The 12,628-nt window shown below is 38.9% G+C and overlaps 1 protein-coding gene across 2 annotated transcripts in view; it reads left to right on the top strand.

Moving 5' to 3' along the window:
• Positions 1–9,346, top strand: part of sgms1b (sphingomyelin synthase 1b) — a 60,990-nt gene extending 51,644 nt beyond the window's left edge. Inside the window, exons 4-7 of one of the 2 annotated variants that reach the window (XM_079801739.1) lie at positions 2,107–2,260; positions 7,452–7,618; positions 7,701–8,123; positions 8,484–9,346. In XM_079801739.1, coding sequence (XP_079657865.1) covers positions 2,107–2,260; positions 7,452–7,618; positions 7,701–7,874 — 495 coding nt within the window. In that variant the 3' untranslated portion in view covers positions 7,875–8,123; positions 8,484–9,346. The remainder of the gene's footprint in view (positions 1–2,106; positions 2,261–7,451; positions 7,619–7,700; positions 8,124–8,483) is intronic. The other variant, XM_079801740.1, reaches the window with a different exon arrangement.
• Positions 9,347–12,628: the final 3,282 nt, after the last annotated feature.

Genomic DNA, 12,628 nt, shown 5'->3' with positions numbered 1-12,628 from the left:
TAACGTTACTTGATCATACCTCACCAAAAACGCTCAGCACTCCCTGCAGGTCAAGTTGACTGTTTGGTGTTTTTGACAAACAATACATTCAAGATTCAAGATTCAAGATTCAAGAGTTTTATTTGTCACATACACAGTTATATACACAATATACAACTGGCAGTGAAATGTAAACAGGTCCGCTCCATGGACAGTGCAAATAACAGTTACAAGAAATTAAATAGAAATAGAATAAAGTTAGAATAAAAAGTATTAACATAAGTAGAATTATAAATAAATCAAGTAAAAGATAAAAATAGGAAATAAGATAAAAATAAAAATATAAAAAATATGTGGATGATAAGTGAGATAAACTGTAGACTTAAAAATAAGTGGTTAACATAAAATATATAATATGTATATATAAAGAAGTATAATGTGCAAGGTTTATTACAGGTTGTTACGCAGTAACAATAGGGACGTAAAGTAAAGTGCAGTGCAATTGCAGTATGTGGATGTTAATGTTGAAAGACCGTATGTTTATGCGTGTGCGGGGGTGAAGTGAGTCACGTGACTGAGTTCAGGAGTCTGATGGCCTGGGGGAAGAAACTCCTCCTGAGTCTTTCAGTCTTTGCCATCAGGCTACGGAAGCGCTTACCAGATGGCAGCAGGGTGAAGTGAGAGTTTGCAGGGTGATTAATGTCTCTGATGATTTTAGTAGCTCTACCTCTGCAGCGTTTGGTGAAGATGTCCTGCAGAGACGGGAGAGCTGAGCCTGAGATGCGCTCGGATAAGCGCACCACTCTTTGCAGGGCTTTGCAGTCGTGACTGGTGCTGTTCCCGTACCACGCTGTGATGCACTGAGTCAGGACACTTTCTATCGCCCCTAGATAGAAAGTTTTCAGGATGGCTGGTGAAACCCTGAATTTCCTCAGCTGGCGCAGGTGGTACAGTCTTTGCCTGGCTTTTTTCACCTGTGTCTGGATGTGTGTAGTCCAGGTCAGATCCTCGGAGATGTTCACACCCAGGTATTTGAAGCTGCTCACTCTCTCTACCGGTGTCCCGCTGATCATGAGAGGGGAGTATGACCGATACATAGAAGTTTAGTGAGTGGAAATGGATTGTTTCTAAATGTCCGTTTGCTATTTTGTGTTCACATTACGTTCTGTTGAAGCATGTTTTCTCAGGTTTCCTTTCAGTCGGTCACGTTCAACGTACGTCGGAACTGACCGACGAATTGGGATCTGTTTTTTGTTTCTCAATGTGTTTTTCTGTTTTCTGTTTTGCAAAGCAGTCTATTTTTATGTGCAAAGTTTTTGATAAAAACGAAATTATATTTGAATGTATTTGTCTTTTTTTTTTTTTTTTTTTACATGCAGGCCAGGGAAACGAAACAAACAACCCCATGAATCTCTTTAATAATATCAATACAAATACGTGTTTTTTTTCCTGCGGGACGGGAGAAGACACAAAATCAATGCATCTCTATTATTGTGCGGGAATAAATTCTCAGAGTTTTGCGGGTGCGGGCGGGAGTGGACATACATATTGCGGGAGCGGGCGGGAGTGTAACACATACGTTGCGGGAGCGGGCGGTAATGGTCAGAAAATCGGCGGGTGCGGGCGGGAGCGGGATGAAGAAAACAGTCCCGCGCAGGGCTCTAGTGTATACTACCACCATGTTTCACAGAATACCAACGAATCTTTGCGCCGCTGCAGCCATGGTACAGCCGCGAAGATCCGCAACTATTACGCAGGAATATGAACATAGTTCCAGGCCATATAGGTGTAGAAAATCGCAACTTTTCATTTTCAGTTTGTCTTAGCACACGACGTAACTGTAGAAGAGTCAAGTTTTAAATAGGAAAAATATTGCAAGTGTCTTCGGTCATTTTTTGAATGAGATGCTAATGGACTGATCAGAATCAATGATGTATGCTAAGCTATGCTAAAAGTGCTACCGCCAGATACAAAGATCGGCTGAATGGATTCAAAAACGGTAAAACTCAACTATTTAACTCTAGGGGACTTGTAAAATGAGCCTATTTTCTAAAAAAGTGGAGTGTTCCTTTAAGGAATTATGGGAGAATAACATGATGCTAATGTTTGTTTGTTTGTTTCTGGCAGCTGTATGGTGACTGGGAATCTCGGATGCGGCGGGTGATGAAACTGATTGCAGGAGGGGGTCTGACCATCACGGGCTCCCATAACCTGTGTGGCGACTACTTGTACAGCGGCCATACAGTCATGCTCACCCTCACTTATCTCTTCATGAAGGAGTGTGAGTATACGATTTGGGAAAACACCGCCCCCTAGTGGACTGTTTAATACAGTGGCACCAAACACATTTAGAAATGTATGAATGGTACTACATTAGATAACAATACAATCAAACTAATTTATCATGTATTTTAAGCACAAATACTTTTCAAACAAAATATTCACAAACACAAGTTTAATTTGTAAGTGGAGTATCTTTAAACCCCTATAATGCATTCAAAATAAGCACACACTTTTTGCACTAATTGAAGGTCTGTTTGGATCAGGTGGAACATAAGCTTATGAAGCAAGTGTAAATTAATATTTGTCATTTAAAACTCTATTAAATCTGATAAGTAGCTTCTCTTAAATGAGTGAATGCATAGTGATTTCAAAGTTATTTCCATGTTACCATGTTATTACTAGATTTACACCCTTTCTATTACTAAAACATTCTTTGAAAGTTACATTTTTATGAGCTTTTTCCATATTTTGTTTCAATATATCATTATGTGAAATTTAACAGAACATATAATCTGAGAATTAACTTTAAATTCCATTTGAAATCAACTAATTTAATTTTAAATCCAAAATTAATTTCTTTGTTCAAAATTCATGAAGTGAACTCCTGACTGTTCAAAAATTGTCCCAATTTATAAAACATACATATTCTTTTTCTAACAAAACAACCTACATTTTACTCTTAAGATGTTTTCATACAAAATATAGCCTATTCTTTGTATACATTTTCACTTTCAGATGAAAAAGATGATACATTTTTCATGCTGCAATGGTTCACAAAAGTGTGGTTCGCAAAAGTGTGTGAAATATGGGAAAGAGGCTAAATATATATTTTACAAAAGTCTGCATAACATCATGTGTAAAGCCTTGGTTGATACGTGGGTCAAAATGGATCCATCCTGAAGGCCTTTACACACCGGTACGAATATCGCACGCGCTTATCGCCAGCGTTTTTCGTGACGTTTTTCGGCGCGTCTTGAGTTTTAACACCCAAGCGATTTTCACTGGCGATGCGCCGAGTGAACGTGCAAATTCAATAGATAGCGCTCCTGGTACACAAGGTGGTGCTGCGGCACATTACAAATTCAAGATTTCAGAGTTTTAGTGTCAGTACTACATTAGACTACTATAATATATAATGTTGAATATAATGTATAATAATGCAATGGGGGGAATATATAGGCTTATCAGAATATAACCGATCAGGCATAACGTTATGATTGTGTGTTGGTCCCACTTTTTCTGCAAAAAAAGCCCTGACCCTTCGAGGCATGGACTCCACTAGACCCCTGAAGGTGTGCTGTGGTATCTGGCACCAAGATGTTAGCAGCAGATCCTTTAAAGGGTTAGTTCACCCAAAAATGAAAATTATGTCATTAATTACTCACCCTCATGTCGTTCGACACCCGTAAGACCTCCGTTCATCTTCGGAACACAAATGAAGATATTTTTGTTGAAAGCTGATGGCTGAGAAAGGCCTCAGATAGGCTTCCATTGGCATTCAGTACATTTATAATCCCAAGCCCCATAAAAGGCACTAAAAACGTCATTACAAAGTCCATCTCACCACAGTGGTTCTACAATAATTTTACGAAGCGGCGACAATAGTTTTTGTGCGCAAAAAAAAAATCAAAATAGCGACTTTATTCAACCTCTTCTTGTCTTCCGTGTACGCTTCCACGACGCATGCGCGAGAATATGACGTAGCGCCGGCATTCAGGAATCCATGAAATGCACACTTTAGCCCCATTTTAAGCACTACGCCGAGACTTAAAGCACAATCAATGTAGAATCCAACAGCTTAGATACGCACGTCTTCCTCTGCTTGTAAACAAATCGCTTCTGGGTCATGTGTCCGAATGCCGGATCTGCGTCATATTCTCGCGCATGCGTCATGGAGGCACACACGGAAGACAAGAACAAGTTGGATAAAGGTGTTATTTTGATTTTTTTTTGGCGCACAAAAACTATTGTCGTCGCATCGTAAAATGATTGTAGAGCCACTGTGGTGAGATGGACTTTGTAACGATGTTTTAAGTGCCTTTTATGGGTCTTGGAAGTGTAAATGTACTGAATGACAATGGAGGCCTATCTGAGGCCTTTCTCAGCCATCAGCTTTCAACAAAAATATCTTCATTTGTGTTCCGAAGATGAACGGAGGTCTTACGGGTGTCGAACGACATGAGGTTGAGTAATTAATTACATAATTTTCATTTTTGGGTGAATTAACCCTTTAAGTCCTGTAAGCTGTTAGGTGGGACCTCCATGGATCAGACTTGTTTGTTCAGCACATCCCACAGATGCTTGATTGGATTGAGATCTGGGGAATTTGGAGGCCAAGTCAGCACCTAAAACTTGTTGTTGTGCTCCTCAAACCATTCCTGAGCCATTTTTGCTTTGTGGCAGGGCACATTATCTGCTGAAAGAGGCCACAGCCACCAGGGAATACCATTTCCATGAAAGGGTCTGCAACAATACTTAGTAGGTGTTACTTGTCAAAGTAACATCCACATGGATGGCAGGACTCAAGGTTTCCCAGCAGAACATTTTCCAAAGCATCACACTGCCTCTGCTGGCTTGCCTTCTTCCCATAGTGCATCCTGGTGCCATGTGTTTCCCAGATAAGCAACGCACACGCACTCTGCCATCCACGTGACGTAAAAGAAAACGTGATTGATCAGACCAGGCCACCTTCTTCCATTGCTCCGTGGTCCAGTTCTGATGCTCACGTGCCACTGTTGGTGCTTTCGGCAGTGGACAGGGGTCAGCATGGGCTCCCTGACTGGTCTGCGCCTATGCAGCCCCATATGCAAAAAACTGTGATGCACTGTGTATTCTGACACCTTTCTATCAGAACCAGCATTAACTTCTTGAGCAATTTGAGCTACAGTAGCTCGTCTGTTTGATCGGACCACATGGGCCAGCCTTCGCTCCCCATGTGCATCAATAAGCCTTGTCCGACCCTGTCGCCAGTTTTCCACTGGTCCCTCCTTGGAGCCCTTTTGATAGATCCTGACTCAGATAGACCCAGTCGTCTAGCCATCACAATTTGGCCCTTTTCAAACTCGCTCAAATCCTGATGAAGAGATAATCAGTGTTATTCACTTAACCTATCAGAGGACAAAATGTTATGCCTGATCGGTGTATATGGGTCCTGATATTACCAAATGTCTGATATTACCAAAGAATCATATTTTTTTGTTCTGGTATCACCATTGTCCTGTGCATTGGGTTTCTAGCACCAAGTCGAAGCGTATTCACTTCCACCCCTAATGTAATACCAGATTTAGCATTTTAATCAACAGTACATTTTTGTTAACCTTTTACCATATGTCTTGGAGTATCATAAAATTATATCGTATTGTTCTGTATCGTGATATGTATCGAATCGTGACACGAGGGTCGCACCCCTAGATACAGTGAGGAAAATAAGTATTTGAACACCCTGCTATTTTGCAAGTTCTCCCACTTAGAAATCATGGAGGGTCTGAAATTGTCATTGTAGGTGCATGTCCACTGTGAGATACATAATCTAAAAAAAAAAATCCAGAAATCACAATGTATGATTTTTTAACTATTTATTTGTATGATACAGCTGCAAATAAGTATTTGAACATGTGAGAAAATTAATGTTAATATTTGGTACAGTAGCCTTTGTTTGCAATTACAGAGGTCAAACGTTTCCTGTAGTTTTTCCACCAGGTTTGCACACTCTGCAGGAGGGATTTTGGCCCACTCCTCCACACAGATCTTCTCTAGATCAGTCAGGTTTCTGGCCTGCCGCTGAGAAACACGGAGTTTGAGCTCCCTCCAAAGATTCTCTATTGGGTTTAGGTCTGGAGACTGGCTAGGCCACGCCAGAACCTTGATATGCTTCTTACAGAGCCACTCCTTGGTTATCCTGGCTGTGTGCTTCTGGTCATTGTCATGTTGGAAGACCCAGCCTCGACCCATCTTCAATGCTCTAACTGAGGGAAGGAGGTTGTTCCCCAAAATCTCGCAATACATGGCCCCGGTCATCCTCTCCTTAATACAGGGCAGTCGCCCTGTCCCATGTGCAGAAAAACACCCCCAAAGCATGATGCTACTACCCCCATGTTTCACAGTAGGGATGGTCTACTCATCATTCTTCTTCCTTCAAACACGTTTAGTGGAATTAAAAATGTTTGTCAATGACCAAAAATTTTTTTGGTCTCATCTGACCACATGTCTTTCTCCCATGACTCCTCTGGATCATCCAAATGGTCATTGGCAAACTTAAGACGGGCCTGGACATGTGCTGGTTTAAGCAGGGGAACCTTCAGTGCCATGCATGATTTCAAACCATGACGTCTTAGTGTATTACCAACAGTAACCTTGGAAACGGTGGTCCCAGCTCTTTTCAGATCATTGACCAGCTCCTCCCGTGTAGTTCTGGGCTGATTTCTCACCTTTTCTTAGGATCATTGAGACCCCACGAGGTGAGATCTTGCATGGAGCCCCAGTCCGAGGGAGATTGACAGTAATGTTTAGCTTCTTCCATTTTCTAATGATTGCTCCAACAGTGGACTTTTTTTCACCAACCTGCTTGGCAATTTCCCCGTAGCCCTTTCCAGCCTTGTGGAGGTGTACAATTTTGTCTCTAGTGTCTTTGGACAGCTCTTTGGTCTTGCCCATGTTAGTAGTTGGATTCTTACTGATTGTATGGGGTGGACAGGTGTCTTTATGCAGCTAACGACCTCAAACAGGTGCATCTAATTTAGGATAATAAATGGAGTGGAGGTGGACATTTTAAAGGCAGACGAACAGGTCTTTGAGGGTCAGAATTCCAGCTGATAGACAGGTGTTCAAATACTTATTTGCAGCTGTATCATACAAATAAATAGTTAATGGATTTTTTTTTTAGATTGTCTCTCACAGTGGACATGCACCTACGATGACAATTTCAGACCACTCCATGATTTCTAAGTGGGAGAACTTCCAAAATAGCAGGGTGTTCAAATACTTATTTTCCTCACTGTATATCTGTTAAAGTCTTTTAAACAGTTAAAAATCTAAATTATGTGTATTTTGATCATCTTGTCTGTGGTTGTCAATGTCAATGGATCATGGTGATAGTTAATGTGACAAACTTCACCTTTGCTTATGTTATTCTTCATAAAACATAAAACATTCTCTGTTATAACACCCCCTAATTTTCTTGCACCTCACAGATTCTCCTAGAAGGTTCTGGTGGTACCACTGGGGCTGCTGGGCTTTGTGTGCAATAGGAGTGTTCTGCATCCTTCTTGCACATGACCACTACACGATTGATGTTGTTGTGGCCTACTTCATCACCACACGTCTCTTCTGGTGGTATCATACCATGGCTAACCAACAAGTACGTCTGTCTGTTTTGACGTCAATATCCATTCAGAGCCCTGTGTTGTATTTTAACCTCGAACCATCTGCATCTGTTTTAGGTGCTCAAAGAGACATCCCAGACCAACTTTTTCACCCATGTGTGGTGGTACAGATTTTTCCAGTACCTGGAAAACAACGTTCCTGCTGTCGTCCCCCGCCGCTACCAGAAGCCCTTCTCGTGGCGATCGCTGCAGTGGGGCCACGTGAAGTACACACGGATAGACTCAGACTGACTAACGTGCAAACACTCCATTTTGGAAGTTTATCTTCAAAACATGTGCCCAAAGTGCCGGAACAAACCTGACATTGTAGCTAATCCCTTTAACTAACAGACTAGCCATCCAACGCTTCTCATTCCTCTGTGACGTCCTCACAGGATTGATTTTTGGATGTAAAACTTATCGTATGGGGCTGAGAACAGTAGAGAAACCATGGTCAGTGATAAGCAAGTTGGCCTGCGATGGCCTGTAATATCATCCTACGTCAATAAAAATTAGGGCTGTCAAAAGATTAATCGCGATTAATCACATCCAAAATAAAAATTTGTTTACATAATATATGTGTGTGTACTCTGTTAATTATTATTAATATATAAATACACACACAAGCATGTATATATTTAAGAAAAAAACATTATTTTTATATATAAAACATTTATATTTATATATATTATAGATTATATAAATGTGTATACAGTATATACATGCAAATATTTCTTAAATATATACATGCTTGTTAATTATTATTTATATATAAATAAACACACAGAGTACACACACGTATATTATGTAAACAGAAACTTTTATTTTGGATGCGATTAATCGCGATTAATCTTTTGACAGCCCTAATAAAAATATTCATAAAAAACGAGCCAGCAAGATAAATTGGAAGTTATTTATTTTCCAGTATCTTTGCCCCTGTTTACAGGCGCACAGCCATCTTCTCAAGATATTTTTCTTAACTCAAGTAATTAATGTATTGACGCATTAAATATTGCAAATCTGAGCAACATAAATCAGTTTTGTACAGCCTTACATTTTTCTAGTCGTCTGCTAAACAACACGTGCTGTCAGAGGAGGTTTATATGAATATAATTTGTATTTTTGAACTAATTCTTTGATTTTTTTTACTTCGAGAGCTACAGAAGACGTATATTGTTTGGATAATCGAATGCTCCTCAGTGCCTTAATAGTTCAGAGGGAACGGTGTTCTGTCAGTCATCTATAATAATGTATTTATGTTCATTCAAAGACAATTTCAGTGTTTTGGACTATATTCAGGGTGGTCGTGCTGTAACCACCCTTTGCGAACCACATATGCTTGAAACAGAACTCACCTTGTCGACCGAATGTAACAATCCTGCTCGTTTTGAATGATTATTTCCATGACAGTGTCAGCTAAGCTAATTTCGTTGTCTATAACCATTTCTCTGATGTTGTTTTCGGAATGTATTTATTAATGAATTGTTGTGTATTTCCATCTGGAATCATATTTTGTCAGACAGCTGGTGCTTTATGGCTCTTACCGAGCTCCAGGTGTCTGGAGGTTGTTCTGGGTTTGAATGACAAGAACGATGTGACCCGATCCATCCTTTCCGCAAGCCAGAGCAGATGTTCTGTCCCAATTCAACAAGCTGCTATATTGTGATGTAATTGTAGGAGGTGTTCGTCCATGGACCAACAAATAAATTACAAATATTAGCACAAAACTGCTTTGTATTATTATTTATTTGATAGTAAAGACTATATAGTGTGAATATAGACAGATGTATATGTGTGAATGTAGACAGAATTGTCGAAAATCATCAATGCTTAAATGCTTGAAATTAGTTTGGTAGAAAAATAAGTTGTTCCTGGTCATGAAACACTCCAAAATGAAACTTAATGGGCAATAAAAGGGCAATAAGTCCCTTTGATTATTCTCCAATTCATTTATAATTCAGCACATTTGGCAAAGTCCCCCGGTAGTCAATAATTCTATACATTAAAACTTATCTTTGGTCACCAAAATGACATTTAAAAGTTGCCTTAAAATAGCTTCACCAATAGTAATAGTAAAGATTTTTACTGCTTGTTCAAATTGCTTGATTAAAATGAGCTAAAGCAACACAATTGCTGTACATTTTGTCCTAACTTAATTTGATTGTGTTCAATCCACTTAAATATAAGTCAAATCGAAGTTTACTTAATCCGTTTGTGTTGAGATTGCATGAATGATTTGTGTTGCATTAACTGAAACTGGGCGGGGCATGCTTTGCATATGGCTAAATTAAGAGAGAGTAAGTGCTGTTATTGTATATGTAAAAGTGTTATTTTATGTATTTGAGCAAGATGAGAAAGAGAGAGACTTGCTTGTGTTCAATAGTGTTTACTATTCAATTATGTTGGAATTATTAGAACAATTTAAATTACAGTGGGTTACCATTGTGGAGAAGAGTGGAGCATTTGCTTAGGGTGATGCTCTTCGTTTAGGGGTTGCATTGGTTGTCTTCCTGGTCATAAGTGACCGGACATTTAAAAATTAAACTGCCTCCACCCCAGTAAAACCAAAGCAATTTATTTGTCTTCAATAATATTTTCCTTTTTAATTTTGTATTTTGGGATTATTTGATGGCATTTTTTATATAAAGTAATAATTATGGTCTATTTTTACCATTGAAAATTATATATATATATAAAAAAAAAAAAACATTTTTTAATTTTATTAATTATTGCAGTATTGGAGGTTAAAAATAGAGACTAGGGCTTCAAAATGATTTTTTTTGAAGGCAGATTAGCACCCTGTTTTGGAATTATTTAAGAAATCATGCAACCATGGGTGTAATCACTAGAGGTCTCTATGGAGAGGCTTGAGAATTCCCTAGTTCTCTTTTGAACACATTTAATGATTTTTTTGATGGTTTTGAATATATATTTAAAAATATCTCAAAGACTATTTATTATAAAGTTTTATATATATATTTTTTTTTGTTAGAAATATCGATTTTTTTCTGTGAATTTGTGTTTTTGCAGATTTCCCATTAATTTCCTATGGTGGTCATTTTTGACTGAAGAGCACAAGCAGGAGTATTTTTTTACGACCACTTAGCATGCTCGAATCATGCCCTCAATTTTTGTGTGTGTTTACATACCTAATGTTAGAAAAGTCACCAGTTTCATATCATTCTGATGAAGCTGTGATTTTTAGAAATTCAAAATGTGTTTCATAGGTTCAGTTTTTCATAGGTGTATGTGTGTGTGTGTGTGTGTGAGTCAATATCACACTCTTGATGTTTTAGAGTGTCACCCCTTTACTGCTGTGTTCTTTTTTTCAGCATCGTGGCCGATTTGTAGATTGTACACACAAATATTCAGAGAATTTTTGTGTTTTTGACGATTTCCCATTCATTTCCTATGGTCAGTCATTTATGGCCGAAGACAATGAACGCTACACGATGAACTCTTTGTTTTTACGACCAATTAGCATGCTCGAATCATGACCCCAATTAGCATGCTCGAATCATGACCCCAATTTGTTTGTGTGTTTACATACCTAATGCTAGTAAAGTCACAAAGTTTCATATCATTCCGATGAAGCCGTGATTTTTAAAATTTCAAAACAGAAAATTTTCCGGTCAGAAATGACCGAAGAGCACCAGAGGGTTAATGTCATAATGGCTTTGCTAAAGGAACTTTTAATGCTTAGCATTTAAGATGCTAATGTGTGCTATTGCTAGCTAAAATTATTATAATTCAGTTGTGTAACATTAAAATATATGAAATTGAAGTGGATGAATATGAAATTGAATGTCTGAATCATGTCAGGGAGCCATATAAAAAACGTTCCTGTAGCTCAAACAATAGAGTGTGGCGCTAGCAACGCCAAGGCCATGGGTTCGATTCCCAGGGAAAGCAAGAACTGACAATGTAAATGTGTACCTTGAATGCAGTGCAAGTCGCTTTGGATAAAAGCGTCTACCAAATGCATAAATGTAAATGTAAAATCACTGAGACTACTTAATTGGGTCACTTAAAATGTATTTATTCCATCATGTTACATGAACAAATTATGTTTGTTTAACTTAATTGCTTCATGTTGGACCGATGTACACAATTAAATCATGTAAAGCCTACACACTCTTTTTCCGTGTGCGTTCCAGGCTGGTTTTTGAACCCGTGAGTTACAACTTCAAACCACGACTCGCGACTTTGTAGCGTTCGAGGCAAAGTCACGCCAAACTGCCTGAGCGCAAGGAATTGCGGTAGCTAGATGTAAACAAAGCTTGGCGGACCGTACGGGGCTCATTTACAATCATTTCTATAGCCAAAGGTGCTTACTCCTTGATTATTTGATGGAAATGGAGAAGAAAAAACGGCGCATAAGGCAAGAGATGTTACCTTTTATTACGTTATTTGTAAAATACTGTGTAAGACTTCCATAAACAAGGCATCCGTAGGGGCTGCCATTGTTGTTTTGCGGGCTATGTGACATCAGAGCTCGTAACTGGGAGTATATCGATCTAGTATGAGTTCACGGGTGGGAAGTCACAGGTTTGACTGCTGTTCCAGTGCACTTTCACGGGTAGAAGGTTGGAAAAACACAAGTCACAGGTAACACGGCATAAATCTTCACCCAGGCTTCATTTAGTATACGCATATTGTGGTATTTATCATTAACTGAAAATTCCTTCTGTAGTTAAAATTAACGTCTTGATGGTCTTTGTTATCTCAAAAGTTATGCAACTAATCTAATCTAATCAGAGAGTTTGGTTTCATACTGTCAACATTAATATGGCTATAAACGGTGGACAGAATACCACCTTTGTCCTTGTGCTATACACTATAAGTGTGCACTTCTTACACACTTGATTCATTTTGCGTCCTCTGGACACAACCTACACCATTTACTGAGTTTGCACCCAGAGTAACACATGTAAGTAGTTTCCTGCATATTATGTATAATTATTTGATCATGTGGAATGTTTGTACTGAAATGTTGCTGGTATCTG

Source organism: Gobio gobio (assembly GCF_949357685.1).
Source record: "Gobio gobio genome assembly, chromosome: 20".
NCBI lineage: Eukaryota > Metazoa > Chordata > Actinopteri > Cypriniformes > Gobionidae > Gobio > Gobio gobio.
The sequence above is the reverse complement of the archived record's forward strand: the minus strand, read 5'-3'. Positions and strand labels throughout refer to the sequence as shown.